Source organism: Epinephelus fuscoguttatus, linkage group LG18, assembly GCF_011397635.1.
Source record: "Epinephelus fuscoguttatus linkage group LG18, E.fuscoguttatus.final_Chr_v1".
NCBI classification, from domain to species: domain Eukaryota; kingdom Metazoa; phylum Chordata; class Actinopteri; order Perciformes; family Serranidae; genus Epinephelus; species Epinephelus fuscoguttatus.
The window spans coordinates 39,832,384-39,850,140 of record NC_064769.1 but is presented as its reverse complement, the minus strand read 5'-3'; the positions used below and the strand labels follow the sequence as shown (position 1 = coordinate 39,850,140).

Here is a 17,757-nt window from a genome sequence, read left to right as displayed (position 1 = left end):
AACTCAGATAATTAACATGTTGTAGCACATTTTATTTGTGTGTTTATGGTGTTCCCCAAGGCTCCATTTTAGGCCCAATTATATTTTCACTATACATGCTTCCATTAGGCTCTATACTAAGGAAATACAATATGTCTTATCACTGTCATGCAGATGATTCCCAGTTGTACCTCCCTTTGAAACCATCAGATCCTTGCAGCATTAATTCACTGTAACTCTGTTAATGACATAAAATCTTGGATGGCACGAAGCTTTCTTCAGCTGAACCATGACAAAACTGAGGTCCTCATCTTTGGCCTTACAGACACTTCTGCCTCTGTTACCAGTGCTCTTGGTCCTCTGTCTTCACGTTTAAAATCTCATGTAAAGAATCTTGGTGTCATCTTTGACGCTGGTCAAAAAAGTTAAAGTTAAAAACCAGAGGTGACAGAGCTTTTTTAGTTGTTGGTCCGAAACTATGGAGCAGCCTGCCACAAACAGTTAGATCCTCACCCTCTTTAAATATATTCAAAGCCCGGCTAAAACCCATCTCTTTGCCTTAGCTTTTGGTGATTCATTATGAGAGCATATTGCTTGATATTCATCTTTTTCACTGAATTTGCTCAAGATGAACTCTACTGTCTTGGTTGATTATTTTTCTTGTTGTGCATAATTTGTATACGTTGTAAAGCACTTTGGTCAATGATTGCTGTTTTTAAATGTGCTCTATAAATAAAGTTGACTTGACTTTATTTAAGAGTGTTTGTTGCAGTCTCTGCGGTCTCATCTCACTTAATATTGTTCATTATTTCTAACTAAATTAATTCAAACTTTGAGGCTTAAAATTATAATAATTAAAAATAACTCTTCAGACCGATAATATAATAATAACTTAAATATATTCAAAATAAAAGTGGCTGTCCCAAAACTTAACACCAAAATTTAAATTTATGTAAATTACACTTGTAAAAATTGTATTTTCTTAAAAAGGTCTTTTTTTCCATTGCTTTAAATAGAAATTTTAAAAACATATTTATTGTGGGTTTAATCTTTACATTAAAAAAAAAACTTTGAACACTGAAACTCAAAGACATCTGGTAGATGGGCGGAGCCTGGTGCTTAGCCACACCCCTGCATTACTGACCAGGAAGTGACACCGAATCCATCATGTTGAGTGCTTCAGTGCCGCCATTTTGAATTAAATATGTTCCAAAATCCAGATCAGTGTGTAACTGTAAGAATTGTCACTAAGAAACTAACTGTCAGTGATTCAGTTAAGTTTCTTAGTTTAAATGTAAAATAGTCCCAGGTATTAATATCATGCTAACAGGCTGAGGCTAAAGCTAACAGGTTCCAGGTCATGATTTCATGCTAATGAAAGTAGACTATTTAGATTGTGATATTCTGGTTATTGGCTGATGGTAAACACTGTGCTAACGTACTGAAGGAAACGCTTAAATTTTGTACCTTATAATATCATGCTAACAGGCTGAGGCTAACAGGTCCCAGCTTGTGACCGTGCTAATGGGCTGAGGTTAAAGCGAACAGGTCCTAGGTCAGGATATCTATTAATGTACAGAGGCTAAAGCTAATAGGTTGTGATGTCATGCTAACAGACTAAGGCTCAAGCTAACAAGCTAAACCTTACTAACAAGCTGAGGCTAAGCTAACGTTAACAGGTACAGGTTGTGATTGTGCTATGGGGCTGAGACTAAAGTTATGAAGTTGTGATATTATCAATCAATTTTAGGCCCAATATCACAACAAATATTGTGCTAACGAACTGAAGCTAAAGCTAACAGCTCATTATATCATGCTAACGGACTGAGGTTTAAGCTAACAGCTCATATCATGCTAACGGACTGAGGTTTAAGCTAACAGCTCATTATATCATGCTAACGGACTGAGGTTTAAGCTAACAGCTCATATCATGCTAACGGACTGAGGTTTAAGCTAAGAGGTCTAGGTCAGGATATCTGCTAATGTAATGAGGCTAAAGCTAACAGGTCGTGATATGCTAACAGGCTGAGGCAACATGCAGACTTTTTTGTTTGTTTGATGCTATTTAAAACAGTTCTGATTTTATTTTGTCGTAGAGCTGCGTGCGGTGAACATCTCCCCGCTGTCGCTCTGTTCCTGTTCATCATGAGACTGCTGCAGGAGTGTGAGCTCCACATGAACTCTGAGTTTATGGTTCAATGGGCTCAGTGAAGTCTGGTGGCTCAGGTGGTAAAATTCAACATGCTCTTGTTTTATGAAGGAAACCTGTGACCTGCAGTCAGGTGGAGCCGACCTTTGGACTCGTGAGTCAGCAGGATGTGATGATGCAACAGCTGGATGTGTGTGAACATGTCATGTGTCTGCCATTACCTTTCTCATGTCTTGGTATCAGTTTTGTTTTAAGTCACAGGTGTCCTTCGTCTACTTTCACTTTTGCTGAGGTTTGACTCCTGTCATGAATTTATGCTTCTTATAAATCACACACACACACACACACACACACACACACACACATACACAGCTCAATACATGTTCCAGTCCTTCATTTATTTTACCTGACAGACTAACATGTTTCACCTGAGTCTGTCAGTCTCTGACTTCCTGTCCTGAGTTGAATAATCCTTCCATAATTTCTAATGTTACAGATCACTGAGTAATTATAAGCTAATTAACTGGATAATTTAGGTCTTAAATATGTTTTGACTGCTTGGACTGAGGCTAAAGCTAACAGGTTGCAACTTGTAATGTCATGCTAACACTGGGGCTGCAGCTAAAAGCTTGTTGTGTCATCCTAATGGACTGAGGCTGAAGCTAATAGGCTGTGATATCATGCTAACAGACTATAGTGCTAACAGACTGAGGCTAAAGCTAGCAGGTCCCAGACTAAATGTTAGCGTCCACTCTCTGTAAATCTTTGTAGAAGACAAAGTGTAGTGACAGTGTGAAGACAACTGGTCCCATCATGTGTCCGGTGTTGTGAGGACATTAATTTGTCTCTAACAGAACTCCGACACTCGAGACACTCGGACCAGAGTCACAGATTCACACTTTGTGTTTTCACTGAGTTTGTTCGTGCGGCCTCGCAGACAGAAACGTGTTGTCACGTTTAACGTTTGTCTGAAAAGATTCGAGTTCAAACATGATGTGAATTTTTTATTGTTTGTTTACTTCAGTTTGTTAAATAAAGTGTTCCATAGAAATATATGACAGAGTCCAGGGAGTGGACAATATGTCCACAAGACTTCAGCAGACATTTCCTCCATGGCGTCTTTCCTACAGGAAGTCAGAGAGCGTGAGGAAATGACCAACAGGTTTGTCTCTTCTGAGGACAGAAATGTCCATCAGCTGATTGTCTCCATGTGTCCAAATGCAGTCCCCTTCAATCTGCTGCTGCAGTCTAACTGATGGATGGAGTCCGTGTCCACACCTTCTCAGTGGCCACCAGCGAGGTGGCCGAGAGACCTGCCGCCGCCGCTGCCGCCCCGCTGCCTTTCCCCGCCTCAGCGAAGGGGAACACTTCTCTGGTCAGTCGCGTCAGGAGACACGGCATCTCTTTCTTCCCGGCCAGAGCGCCACCTGTGGCCTGGAAGTTGTAGGCCACGCTGTGGGAGAGGCGGGTCATCAGGCGAGTCAGCTCCAGGTTACGATTGTCTTCGTCCTTTAGTAACGAGCAGAACGTCTTCAGGAAGACGGATCCCAGCGGGTGCATGAACGCTCCGTAACCTGAGGACAGACACAGAGACAACACGTCAGAGAGGAGCCAGGACCGAGACAGACATGCTACCTGGTGATGGACAGGTGTTCACCTGGTGGCGTGGCGTACATCACGGCTGTGTCTATAGGAACAGAGAGGTGCTGGGAGACACTGCACGCCGTGATGTCATCAGCTGAGTCCACCTCCACGCCATCATCCAGACCAGATCCCCGACACGCCTGCAGAGACAGACAACGTCCTCAGAGACACAGAGACAACGTCCCAAGAAAATGTCCTTCATTAAAAAAAACAAACCAAAGTCCTCAGTAACACTGTGTGTGTGTGTGTGTGTGTGTGTGTGTGTGTGTGTGTGTGTGTGTCTGACCTGTATGAGGAAGACTTTGGTCTTCTTGTCCATGTATTCATTGTCAAAATATGTGAAGACACGCGACAGTTGGACGGGTTTTCCATCAGCTCCGAACACGCAGCCCTCGTCCCCGTGAGACGACAAGACAGCCAGGAAACAGTCCTTCACAGGCCGCCTGCTCTCTGCACACACACACACACACACACACACACACACACACACACACACAGACTTGATGTTTTGGTGTTTTGGTGTTTGACGACGTGGTTGTAAAACGTCTCAGCTGACAGAACATCCTTTAACAGTGTCATGTTGACTGATGATGGCGTCATCTGACATCAGCTGACAGATTAAACATTAAACCTCACTGACACTCTTTCCTGTCGGTTCTGTCCTCACAGTCTAGAGACAGTTCTGGGCTCTTTAAAGAGGTTCAGGTCTTCACTGGGGAGGTTCTGCTGGACCTTTAAGAGGTCATGGTCACTGGGGAGGTTTAAGTGGTCCCTACGGAGGTTCTTTAGTAATCTAGAAGTGTTGTTGACCAGAAAGAAGTCACGGAAGAGGTTCTAGAGTAATCTATAGTAGCTTAGGAGTTTCAATGGCCAGAAAGGAGGTTCTCTGGGTCCTTGAAGAGGTTCTGTTGGTCATTGAGGCTCTCAAGTAATTTAGGTGTTTTGATAGTCATTCAGAAGGATCCAGTTTCTTTGAAGAGGTTTTCATGGTCATTGGGGAAGTTCTAGAGGTCATTGAGGAGGTTCTGTACTAATCAACAGGGTTTGATGTCCAGGATGGAGGTTCTAGGGGTCCTTTAAGCAGCTGAAGAGGTTTCAGGGAACTTTAAGGAGGGTCAGAGGTCACTGACGGGATCTGCTGACTAAATAAATAACGTCAAAGTGTGTGTTCTCCGCACAGTAATGGCTTTTCTGTGTTCCTGTCAGTCACTATGGATCTACATAGAGTGTGTGTGTGTGTGTGTGTGTGTGTGTGTGTGTGTGTGTGTGTGTTACCTTTGAGGAACAGCTCGTAGATCTCGTCCCCGCTGAGGTCGCTGTGGATGTCCACCTTGAAGCCCAGCTTGCTGAGGGTGCGGTGGAGTCTCTTGGTGTCCCTCTGGGCTCCTGGTCTCCTCCCCAGCTGCACCCCGTGGTCAAACTGTGCCACCGACACCAGCACTGCCCTGTTCCTGTCCCCACTGTGATCCATCAGTCCTCTCCTCTGCAGCATCCTCCTCCTCTCTCTTCTTCTTCTTCTTCTTCCTCTGGCGTAAGCCGTCTGCAGCGTGGACGATAAAGTCTGTCAGAGTGTCCGTATGTGTCCGTTATGTCTGTCTCTAACAGACTGTGTGTCTGTGTCTCTGCTCTGCACAGCTGTTAATCTGCCGGCACACCTGTCTGACCATATATGGGCTTTCCTCTGCAGGCAGTTACAGGAGCAAGCATCATGTTGCGTAACTTTGTCCTTTTCCTTCACATGCTGGGAAATGACTCTGAGCTGCCCGTCCTTCTCCTCAGGCATGTTTGCCTCAGCTATTTGCTTTTCTACATGAGTCAGTGCTGAACATGAAAACAGGGTTTTTACAGTCACGACAGGTTTCAGAGAAGAACATTTCAGAGTTGCAGCAGGTCGACAGCTCGCGCCGCACGCTCCAATCAGGAACTGCTGTACAACCGGTCAGCAGGTGACCTCAGATCAGGAGGACAGCTCCTCTGCAGCTTTGTTTCAGCACGACGTTCACTTCAACGACGTCTCGTCCCGACGGCCTCAAAGTTGAGCCTGAATGTTCAGTTAAATTAAATTTGAAGAGTTTTAAGACTGAGACGTCCTGAAAGGACTGATTATCCCTCAGTGATAAAACCTGAGGGTCAGGACACAACCACATACTGTGAAATGTGTTTCCTTAACAGTCGTGTTTCTACCCTCGGCGCCACTGGACTCTCAGGAGGAAACACACAGATATACATAAAGCTCCAGCCATAAACCTGTCAGGAGACGCAGAGTGACACATCAGGTCACACAGGTTACACTAAGAAGAAAAACAGTCATCAGTAAATTTCCACGTCTGGTTTCTTCTGTCAAATCTCATTTAGATCACGTTGACAATCAGACCCATCAGACAGTGTGGCAGGAACTCACAAACAGGTTACATCATGTGCTGCGTTCAGAGATCAGAAATATTTGACTGATCCTCAGAGAGATTCTGTGACACGTCACAGTATGTGTGCGTACATGTGCCTGATGCTGCAGAATGTAGAGGACTTAACAACATTTAAATTAAAGGCCCACAGTTGGCCGGTCCTCTTCAATATGCAAATCAGAGGCAGAAATCATTTATGAGTCCACGAGAGGAAACTGTGGTTCGTCACTTCGCTCTGATGTGGAAGTAGAAATGAGAAGTACGAGGAGGAAGTCTGTAAAAATATAAACTCAAAATATTTATAACATTTAAAAATCTAGAATATGTTTAATGTGCTGAGTGTGTACAACATTTATAATGTACGCAGCTTATGCTACGACGTACGACACAGTGTGAACATGAGCAGGACTAAGAGTAAGAGACAGAGACATATTAGTCACATTAAAACAACACTGTTTGAAAATTATAAACATGATGGTCAGAATTTATTTTGTGTAAATCAAAGCTGATTGATTGAGACTGGACGCTTTCGTTCAAATCCAGTGTCTCCGTGTTTCCTGAAATGTCTCCGTGTTTTGGAACATATGTGTTTTGGTAAATGTTGTGTCTTCTGAAATTTTTGTATTTTGTGACATATCTGTGTTTTGTAAAAGTGTGTCATGCTGTATCAAATGTTGTGTTTTGTGTAATATGTTTTTTGAAAAGTCATGTTTTGTGAAATGAGTTTTCTAAAACCTCGCTGTATTTTCTGAAATGTCATTGTGCTCTGTCAGATGTTGTCTTGTGTGATGTGTGTTGTGTACCGATCTTCTGTACCCTGGAATTCCAGAGTTCTCGCGAGAGCACAATCTGAATTTGCTCAGCAAGTCACTCTGCCAATCAGTAATGATGCTCATTACCTATGCCCATGAAACCGAGCTGCACCAATCATCGGTGTATGTGATATAGGCGGGCCAGAGGTGAGCTAAACAGATGACGACAGCGCTGCGACGACGAAGTCCGGAATCAGTCAGTAAACATTGCAAGATGGCTACGGATGAACACCAGTTGTTTGAAACGGCTTTGGCCGCTATAATGAACGAGTTAGACTTGGCTTTTTCTCTAAAAGAGGAACAGAAGACGGCGCTCGAGTCTTTCCTTTGCAAGAAGGACGTTTTTGCTGTTTTACCGACCGGATACAGCAAGAGTCTAATCTACCAGTTAGCTCCACTGGTAGCTAAGCTCTGGATACGTCACCCTGTGTATTGTTCTGATTGGTCGTAGTGTTATCCAATTGTGTGCAGTGATATTTTCAAATGCATGCTTGGGGCCGCCCCTCGAGTTGGGCCATTTTCATTACTCATAGCCAGACCCTAACTCTTTCTAGATTTGGGTCTGGATTTCCAGGCTAGATCTTCTGCGGGGTGCAGAGCTGAAACAAAGCACGCTGACAGCAGCATTCATTCATTCATTCATTCATCAGGTGCATCACTACTGCATATGATGCACATCTCTACTTTCCACTGTCTTGTGAATGTTCTTCACAACATCATGTTCACTTCATCATCTCGTTGTTCTATCAGTATAACACTGACGATCAGGATCAGTCTGTTTTCCTCTCTCGTCTTCTCGTACTCTCACTGTCACTCTGTCAGATGCTGGGTTTTGCTTTTGCTCCCTGATTGGTTTTCCACGTCTGATGAACGTAGACGCTGAGTTTCTGTTTAATGTCTTTCAGTTTGTGTCGGTGTGTATGACGACACTTTATGTTTGACATGTTAAAGATAAGTGACACTTAAATAAAAGACCTGAATCTGTTCAGTTCGTGCAACGTGTTAAATATACATTCAAGAGACCGAACATATTTCAGTCAGACATGCTCAGTGATGACAGCTTCCTGTGTGTCAGTGTGTTTCTCCAGCTGTTTGGTCGCTTTACTGCTCTTCACTGCCACCTACTGGATGTTAACATGTAAGGCATTTATTCTGCTGAGGCTCAACGCTCCACTGTGTCTCTCAGTGTATAATGATAACTGTCATTTAAAACAAAAAATCAAAATAAAAAAGAAATCAAGTTAAAAACAAACAAAGAAGGAGATGTCCCAGAATGGGTCCTTAAAAATCAAAATAATTCCATAACATGTTCTTAAAATGTAAAAAATATAATAATTATAAATAATTAATTTTTAATAATGGAACAATTTAAATCATTTTCTAAATTAATTTTTATAGTATTTATTTATTTTCTAACTTCTTGCTAATTTTCTGGGTCATTTCTTCTTCCATTGCTCGCTGCCATGCTTCTTCCCATGTCATGAAAGAAACCAAGCTGGGTTGCTGTCAGGTTTCAAAGGGTTAAAAATCAATCATTTCTATTAAATCAAACATTTTTTAAAAAATCTGTCCCCTCTAGGACAACGTGGCCAGTGGCCCTCAGGAAATGTGGGGTCCAACTTTTGTCTCTCACGAGACTTATCAATGTCATATGAAACAGGGGAAGACAATGGAAATAGAAATACAATAATTATGTAATTTAATGCAAAAATTTCATGATGATAATAATAATAATAATAATAATAATAATAATAATAATAATAATAATAATAATGATTATGAATATATTTTTTTCTCAAGTTGTTTTTTTCCCCAGTTTTTTAAAAATAATTTTCTAAATCTATTATTTCCCTCTCTTTTTACTAATTTCTTGCTATTTTTTGGGGTCATTTCCTGATTTCAAAGGGTTAAAATCAATAATTTCTAAATAAATGTTAAGTCATGTTTAAATCAAGGTGATGTTGAGGTGTGTAGGTGATGTCCAGGTGTGTGAGGGACTCACCTGAGGCCTGGAGCAGATCACAGGAGCAGCAGTGGTCGGATAAAACCAGAAGGAGGCAGCACTGCACCGTGAAGGATGCAAACTGCCGGATAACACCAACGAAGAAGAAGGAAGAGGAAGAAGTGACGTCATCTAGGCGCGACCGGAGTCAGTATCTGTTTTCAGTTTGTGTCGGGAGCAGGCAGGAGGCTGAGGAGAGTAATAAGATGGATCCTGGTGTTCACAGGAGGTTCACATGAGCTCAGGTGGATGTTTACCTGCAGTCAGACGGTGGGAGGAGCTTCAGCTGGTGTTACCGGAAATACGGAGTTTTAAACGGACTGTGTGTGTGTGTGTGTGTGTGTGTGTGTGTGTGTGTGTGTGTGTCTGCTTGCAGAGACACGTGGGGACGTGACGTGTTTTATCTTAAGATTCACACAGTGAGGTTGATTAAATCACAGAAGACAGAGACACAGTGAGACGATGAAGAGGGGAATACCGGACAGGTGAGCACCACATTTACCTGTAACAGTCACGTGATGAGTTACTGTCCGGTTCTTTATGATGAACACACAGGACTCAGTGTGTTTACTGAGGGGACGAAACTACAGCTCAGAGACCTTCAGTCAGTCCTGGATTCAAAGTATAAAAAGTATAAACATCTCATAAACATCTCAGTACCATTAAGACGGAACCGGAAGTGACGTGGCACCAAATAACGTGCTATGTTTTATTGTAAATATAATAACTTTATCTGTACAGCACCTCTCAGACAAACACGCAGCCCAAAGTAATGAATGACACAGACACAAGACAAGAACATATTAACAAGCAAAACAGAGGAAACGAACAAACAAACAAAAAACAGCAAATCTGGTGTGATTGGATATTATTGCTCCACTTGAGTAAAAACCAGTTCAGACTGGTTCATCAGTGGGAGATGATGATGATGATGACGTCAGGTCTGTGTTGTTGCTTCATGAATAATGACAATGTGTTAAAGACGACAGAAACCAGAGATCAGCTGATACTGATAATGTTTCTCACTGATCAGTAACATTTAAACTTTTCTAACTTCACGATAAAACACACTGAGGTGAGAAGAGTTCAGGACATTACTCTGACTTTACCAGTTAGTGATCAGCTGACGTCAGAGGTGGAGGAAGTACCTGAGAGGAAAATTAGAGCTGCCCTCGATTAAGACTGTTCCTAGGGGACCAACAGTCCTCATCAGGGTCCATCAGTGGAAAACAAGCGGTCAGAATTTGGGTTGAAACTGTCTGAGATTTTCACCGTCTCAGAAAATATCACAGTTTCACAGAATTATAATTATTAATGAAAACAGCTTCAGTAAGATTTCAGTCAGACGGACATGTTTACGTGTATTTTAAAAGTCCGGTTTGATTCGGACTGACACAGTAAACAGATTTTCTCTGATGTCATGTTAACATACGTTACTGTGACACTGATGCTGTGTCTTCTCGACAGGTGGCTGGATTACAAAGCTGTCGGTAAAAGACTTCACGGGACTCGTTTCATCGCCTTCAAAGTGCCTCTGAAACAGGTCAGGAGAAAAAGGAGGTTTTTTAAATACGTTAAAACATTTTAAACAAAAAACTGCTTTCCCATCTTCTGCAGCAGACAAGTATGTCTTTCTGTTTCTGTTTTCTGGTGTGTCACGTTGGATGTCACGGACAGGTTAGCAAACAGTAGAAAGTAGCATGGAGGCTGTGAAAATGTCACGGTGGTTACTTCTATTTAATATCATGCAGTGTCTCTTTATCAAAGTTGGTGCCAACTAAATTTTAAACAGTGTTCAAGTGCTTGGACGGAGACAGCTGGTATGTTGTAGTGGTGTGTCACAAGACTAAGAAGATACCAGAGTTACTCTTTAAAGCTAAAGTTTATGTATCACAGAATTTGGCTGAGATTTTGGGAGCGAGCAGTGAGACTGTGACCACTGATGAAAATCTGTGTTTTATCTGTTAGTCTCTGAACCGTCAGCTGCCATGTTCGGATGCGTTTGGTCCGTGGGAGCTGCTGGACGCTCTGAACAAAGAAAATCAAGAGCTTGGTTTGATCATCGACTTGACTTTCACCACACGTTACTACAAACTAGAGGTAAACGACCACACGCCCAGGACTGGATCAGCGCTGCTTCTTTTTCAGTTTAAAGTGATGAATATTTATTGTTTTCCCATACGCAGGACGTCCCAGACTCACTGATGTTTGTGAAGATCTTCACAGCCGGTCACGACGTTCCCAGTGACGACGCCATCCTCAGCTTCAAACGTGCTGTACGCAGGTTTCTACGAGATAACGCAGAGAATGGTGAGAGATGCTGCTGATGAGTGATCATTAGTGTTATTTAGTGTGTAACATGTCAGGAAGCTACAGAACATTAACATTTAGTTAGCTAACGATTTAAGCTCCATATCCATTGCTGTTAGTTAGCTAACGATTTAGGCTCCATATCCATTACTGTTAGTTAGCTAACGATTTAAGCTCCATATCCATTACTGTCAGTTAGCTAACGATTTAAGCTCCATATCCATTACTGTTAGTTAGCCAGTGATTTAAGCTCCATATCCATTACTGTCAGTTAGCTAACGATTTAGGCTCCATATCCATTACTGTTAGTTAGCTAACGATTTAAGCTACATATCAGAGCTACATATCCATTCGTTTTAGTTCGCTTACTATTGAAGCCACATAGTCATTACTTTTAGTAGGCTAACAATTTAAGCTAAATAACAGTTACTTTTAGTTAGCTAAAAATTTAAGCTACGCAACCATTACTTTTAATTAGCTAACAATTTAAGATACATAATCAGTACTTTCTAGTAGGCGAACTACTTAAGCTACATACTATTAGTTTTAGCTAGCAGTTTAAGCTACATAGCCATTACTTATTTATCTAATTATTTGTACTCTATATAAATTATTTTTAGCTACATTTTAGACATTTACACATTAGTTTTAGTTTGCTGTTGAGACTTCTCTGCTTGCTTCCTATTTCTCACGTACTCTCAGTTGCAGCACGTTGAGTTCAAGCTGGAGCTCAATATCTGGGTTTTTTGTTTTTGTTTTTCTAAACTGGAACAGTTATGCTTCACCACAGTATGTCCACGCAGCCCCCATTACCTGCAGAAGTGCCACAGATTTTAATAATAACGAATGCCAAGATGGCGCAGTCCAGTGGAGTTGCTCACCAACACCAAAAAAGTTTCCGAGCTTCCAGGTTTACCTCCACAGCAGGATACCCACTGAATATGCTGAGCAGTGTTTCACCCGTTTGGTTCATAGACTCAACGTTGTGATGACATCACAGATTTTTATGTCACTTTTCTCGACTTGAGGAAAGTTTTACAAATAAAAACCACCATGGCTCAAACGTTAATAAAAAGTCATATTGACCATGTTTACAGTTGGAGGTGTCCTGTCAACAGATTTACAGACGTTTCTTTCATAATGGTCGTCTACAGGGAAAATGCTTTTTATGCCGTAGGGGATTTTTGTGCTGTGAGTGGAAGTACCCCCAGGGTATAAGTACCCCCAGGGTATAAGTACCCCCGAAGGTATAAGTACCCCTGGTTGGGACTCATTGATTTAACAGGTTGTTCCTCTGGGTAAAATGCTACTATATTCTACTGTGTGCTGATTTTAGTCACAAATAAACCGTCCCTTGCGTTACAGACAAGCTTATCGGCGTCCACTGCACCCACGGTCTGAACCGCACCGGCTACCTGATCTGCAGGTGTGTTCAGTGTGAATCACACATACATGAAGTGTTGGTGTGATCAGTGTTTAACAGCTGTGTCTGACCTGCAGGTATCTGATAGATGTTGATGGGATGGATCCTAAAGAAGCTGTGGAGTGTGAGTGCTGACACACAGTCGTCTTGTTTTAATCTGTGTTTGACTCATTTCTGAATTAAAGTGAAACATCTTAAATGTTCTTTTGTTGTCAGTGTTCAACTCGTCGCGGGGCCACGCTGTAGAGAGACAGAACTATCTGGACGACCTGCGATGTGGGCCGAAGAGGAGGTGATCACGTTATCTTTAAAAAGATCTTTCATAGTGTTGTTTTTTTTTATGGTTATGTGTGGTTTGCAGATTTATGAGAATTTCACTTCATGAGAATATTATCTCTCATATTATAAATTCACTGAGGAGTCCGAGAAAAGACAGTTCAGAACCTGCCTGAGAATTTTATGTTTTAAAGTTTTCTTCAGTTTCACAGTAATCCAGTGATAGTCGTCTGTACATCAGTGGGTCCACTGCAGACAGGAGCTGCTAATGGATAATTCGGCTGTTTGACAAAATGTAAACAGATATAGGCTAAAAGCTATGTTTTAGCTCACAGCTAACTCACTGACTCCATAGCAACGTTAGGCTGTGGTTCGCTGTGACTAGTCTGTTGTGATTGGTTTAAAACAGTAACGAGGGGATGGAGGAGTCTGAGCAGGAGCCAGTGAGAGGTCTTGCTACTCATCGGGCGAGTTACACCACGTCTGACTCCAACGGCAGAGATGACAGACGGCCACACTTTAGCGGCTCACGGTACCACAGGTAGGAACCAACGAGACAAAAACAAAACTGTGACTTCCTGTTTGACGTATTTCTCCAAATGTGTTGACGCCCCCCCGGCTTGCAAATTCTTTGATGTCTCTTCATGCCTCCGTGCCTGTGATAGCTGTGGCCGGAGATAGTATGATTTCAGGTTGTTGGTCCCATTCTTTTGAACGTGATATGTCAAAAACACCTCATAGCGAATTTATTTGGCACAAACGTCCGCTTGGTCAAAAAGATGAAATGATTAGATTTTTGTGGTCAGAGGTCATTCTTGTCAATACAATATCACAAGAAGGTCCAAAGGGAATTTCCACTTGGACTCAACAATGAACTGATTGGATTTAATGGTCATCAGATAAAGGTCAAGGTAACTGTGACCACGGGCCTCATGTACAAAGGGTACGTACGCATAAAAACGTGGCATATGTCCTTTTCCACGGCAAAGTTCAAATGTATCAAGAGTGAAATGACCGTGGAAATGTGCGGTGCCTCACGCCAACTTCATGGTTGGCGTACGCACGTTTCTACAGCTGTTGATCCTTTGGCGACACTTAGAGGTGATGCTGGGAAACTGTTATAATAAATAAATGTGAAAACATGTGATGGGTGGTTTCTTGTTGAGTAAATAATTTATTTGTTTAATTGTCCTAATATTAATCCCCCTGATGCGCACTGAGCATGTGCGCCCCCAAATATTATAAGTACTAGTCAGTGGTTAAAGTTAGTGACTTGCTGTTTGTTGCTGGTTAAACTACAGCTTCAGAGCTTTCTAACAAGCCCCTGATTGTCTGTGTGTGTAATAAACCTGTGCGTAAAGTGACATTTCTTAATCAGCCTCACCTTTTCCCCGGCGCACTTCTGCATTCATTTACAACAATAGTGTGTGATCCCTGTAAGTGGTGTATACAATTAACAAATGGAAACTGTAAATCCAGTTCACATAATTATTTGTCTGCTTTCAATTGACCCCAGGCGACTCTCTGGCCAGACAGGCTGAGCTCCTCCTCTCCTGTCCCCCGCCTGTTTTTAATTTTTAATTTTAATTTTTAAAAAAAATTTATTTACTTTATTAATCCCCCTGAGGGGAAATTCAATGTTTTCACTCTTGCTTGTCAATTACACACAGATCTGAAAGACACACACATGCACAAACAGGACCTATACATGCACAAAGTGGAGAGATATCAGAGTGAGGGGGCTGCCTTGGTCAGGCGCCCCGAGCGGTTGGGGGGTTTGGTGCCTTGCTCAAGGGCACTTCGGCAAGGTGGTCAGGAGGTGAACTGGCACCTCTCCAGCCACCAGTCCACACTCCATATTTGGTCTGTTCGAGTCCCCGTCCAGACCAAAAAGAATTAAAAGTGTGCACACTTTTCTGACCCCACAGCATTGACAGCCTCACACACTCTCCCACTCACTCTTCTTGTGTTTTGTATTGATGCCAGAGGACAGCGTGCCAAAAAGTACATTTTTGCGCACCTCCACTTCAGTGAGTAGAGCCTCCACTTCAGTGAGTAGAGCCTCTACTTCGCATTCTGTGAAGATTTTCTTTTTTCCCATCTTACTCATTCTTTTGTTTTAGTTTTCTGATGGTGCAGAGAGGGGAATCTCAGTTCATTTAAATATGATTTGAATATTTGAATGGGGGGGGGCGTGGACAGGGAGGGGTCGGGTACTCCAACATGTGCGCTCAATTCCACGTTGATTGGGATGTACAAAGGAAATTTACTTGGATTAATGTGTACGCACAGATTCATACATCTGGATGTTTTTGGGCGTACAACGTTTTCTGGATTTCAGCGTACGCCATGTTTCAGTAGGAAATCCACTCAAGTCTTTGTACATGAGGCCCCTGGTCTGTGTCATTCTCGTGAATGAAAATTCTGTAGTGTCTGTTAAAATAAAATATAATTTCCAGTTATGGCTGCAGTACTGTGTTGTAGTTCCTTGGGGGAATTTCCTCAACTTTGGCACAAACGTGCACTTGGACTCAACAATGAACTGACTAGATGTTGGTGGTCATATGTCAAAAGTCAAGGTCACTGTGGCCTTGCGCTGGTGTTATTCTCATGAATGTGATATCTGAAAAAGGCCATAAGGGAATTTTCTCAAATTTGGCACAAACATCCATTTGGACTCAGCAGTGAACTGATTAAATTTTGGAGGTCAAAGGTTTAAAGTCAAAGCCACGGTGACCTTGTCTGTTTCATTCTTGTGTATGTGTTATCTCAAGAGTGCCGTGAGGGAATTTATTCAAATTTGGCACAAACGTCCACTTGGACTCAGTGATGAAGTGGTTAGAATTTGGCGGTCAAAGCTCACTGTTTTTGGCCAGAACTCAGGCTGACTAAGACAGAACTCTAACTCTAGTTGTCTCTGCTCTAACAGTGTCCCTCTGTCTGTCTCTGTTCCAGCAGATCTTTCCCTCCCATAGAAACAAACCACCACCCGCATCGGCACCATTCACACGATGGCCTCCTCCCCACTCCGCCGTTACTCCCCCCACCCATGGGAGCCCACTTTCACCCGTATCGATGGATGCCTCCTCACCCTGACAGTCAGTGGGGGAGACCCCCCGGCTCAGAGGAGAGGAGGTCCAGATATGCTCCCTCAGAGCCGGAGAGGAGGTCCAGATATTCTCCCTCAGAGCCAGAGAGGAGGTCCAGATACGCTCCCTCAGAGCCGGAGAGGAGGTCCAGATATTCTCCCTCAGAGCCGGAGAGGAGGTCCAGATATGCTCCCTCAGAGCCAGAGAGGAGGTCCAGATACGCTCCCTCAGAGCCGGAGAGGAGGTCCAGATACGCTCCCTCAGAGCCGGAGAGGAGGTCCAGATACGCTCCCTCAGAGCCGGAGAGGAGGTCATCGCCCTGCCTGCAGGCGGACAGATGGAGAGCTCCTCCTCCTCTCCCTCGTTACTCCGCACGCTGGACCAACGAGTCCAACGGCTACGACCGACGTGAGGAGGAGTGGGCGGGTCCTAACATGAGACATCACCACACACAGACCCACAGAGTGGAAACATATAATGACTATTAGTGTCGTCTCCACAGGACACTGAGACATACTGCTCATCAACAGGGGGACGATTTAGGGCTACAGACAGACAGACAGACAGACAGACAAGACAGACAGACGTCTTGTGTGTGCTGCTCAGATCAGTCTACATGTTTACTGAAATTACAAAATGCCTACAGGTGAGGGTCACACGCCCCTTTGTGGTGGTGGTTATTAGAGATGTCAGAGTTGATGACACATTTTAATGTATGGGCTAAAATAAAGCTGATGAAACTTAGATCCTGTCTTTACTGAACTTTACTGTATGAAATAAAGTGATGTTTGATGCATGTGATCTGTTCTGACCACAGACTGGAGGAAATAATGGTCGTAGACACCGTGACATCACACACTGGTTTGTTTACTCCCATTTTGAAGCCTCCCATTCGGCATTGGTTGTCGCCATCTTAAATTTTTGGAGCCAGGAGTGAACATACATAGATGCAATATCTTAGTCCCTCAAATTTGGCACAAACGTCCTCTTAGACTCAATAATGAACTGATTAGATTTTGATGGTTAAATGTTTTGGGAGGGGGTATACAAATTTCAATGTTTGGGGGAGGAGTATACAAATTTAAATGTTTTGTGAAGTGGTATACAAATTTAAATGTTTTGGGGAGAGGTATACAAATTTAAATGTTTGGAGGAGAGGTATACAAATTTCAATGTTTTGGGGAGAGGTATACAAATTTAAATGTTTGGAGGAGAGGTATACAAATTTCAATGTTTTAGGGAGAGGTATACAAATTTAAATGTTTGAGAAGGGGTATGCAGATTTAAATGTTTTAAGAAGGGGTATGTAATGTATGTAAGGCAGGGGAGGGGTGTATAAAAGGTTTAGGGAAGGGGTTTTAAAATGTAAATGTTTTGGAGATGGCATACAAGAGTAAGTGTTTTATACAAATATAAATATTTCTATTTTACATTTATTTTACCTCCAACTTTTAAGTCAAACATGGGGATTTGTAACCAGGTTTCCTTTCAAAATGTTGCCCTTTTTTGTTCTATATTTTTTTTGATGATTTAATAAATTGTGCTGTAAAATAAACACAAATAACAACCATTTAATAACCGTAATAAGAAACATTAGTCCCTCTGCAGTGCTTAAAATATTATTGGCATGCCCCCACAGTAAGTAACGAACAGTCCCTAAGATGTCCCTCA

At 42.5% G+C, this 17,757-nt stretch overlaps 2 protein-coding genes across 29 annotated transcripts; one reads left to right on the top strand and one right to left on the bottom strand.

The window, feature by feature from the left end:
• Positions 1–3,119: 3,119 nt before the first annotated feature.
• Positions 3,120–5,569, bottom strand: LOC125905699 (caspase-3-like). Its single transcript, XM_049603864.1, has 4 exons — positions 5,048–5,569; positions 4,059–4,222; positions 3,786–3,912; positions 3,120–3,702 (listed from the first exon to the last, which is right to left on the bottom strand). The coding sequence occupies exons 1-4, from the start codon at positions 5,262–5,264 to the stop codon at positions 3,377–3,379; spliced, it is 834 nt and encodes a 277-aa protein (XP_049459821.1). The 5' UTR covers positions 5,265–5,569; the 3' UTR covers positions 3,120–3,376.
• A 3,532-nt stretch (positions 5,570–9,101) lies between these two features.
• LOC125905694 (RNA/RNP complex-1-interacting phosphatase-like) lies at positions 9,102–16,832 on the top strand. Of its 28 annotated transcripts, none has more exons than XM_049603853.1 (11): positions 9,104–9,473; positions 10,456–10,531; positions 10,957–11,088; positions 11,175–11,298; positions 12,664–12,724; positions 12,799–12,845; positions 12,938–13,013; positions 13,407–13,538; positions 15,953–16,231; positions 16,265–16,330; positions 16,397–16,832. In XM_049603853.1, the coding sequence occupies exons 1-11, from the start codon at positions 9,451–9,453 to the stop codon at positions 16,572–16,574; spliced, it is 1,194 nt and encodes a 397-aa protein (XP_049459810.1). In that variant the 5' UTR covers positions 9,104–9,450; the 3' UTR covers positions 16,575–16,832. The 28 variants fall into 28 exon arrangements, with proteins under 28 accessions (XP_049459792.1, XP_049459810.1, XP_049459802.1 ...); XM_049603860.1 differs by lacking the exon at positions 16,265–16,330 and adding an exon at positions 16,232–16,264 and having other exon boundaries at positions 9,105–9,473; positions 15,953–16,165; positions 16,364–16,832; XM_049603856.1 differs by lacking the exon at positions 16,265–16,330 and adding an exon at positions 16,232–16,264 and having other exon boundaries at positions 9,105–9,473; positions 15,953–16,165; positions 16,331–16,832.
• The last annotated feature ends 925 nt before the right edge of the window (positions 16,833–17,757 follow it).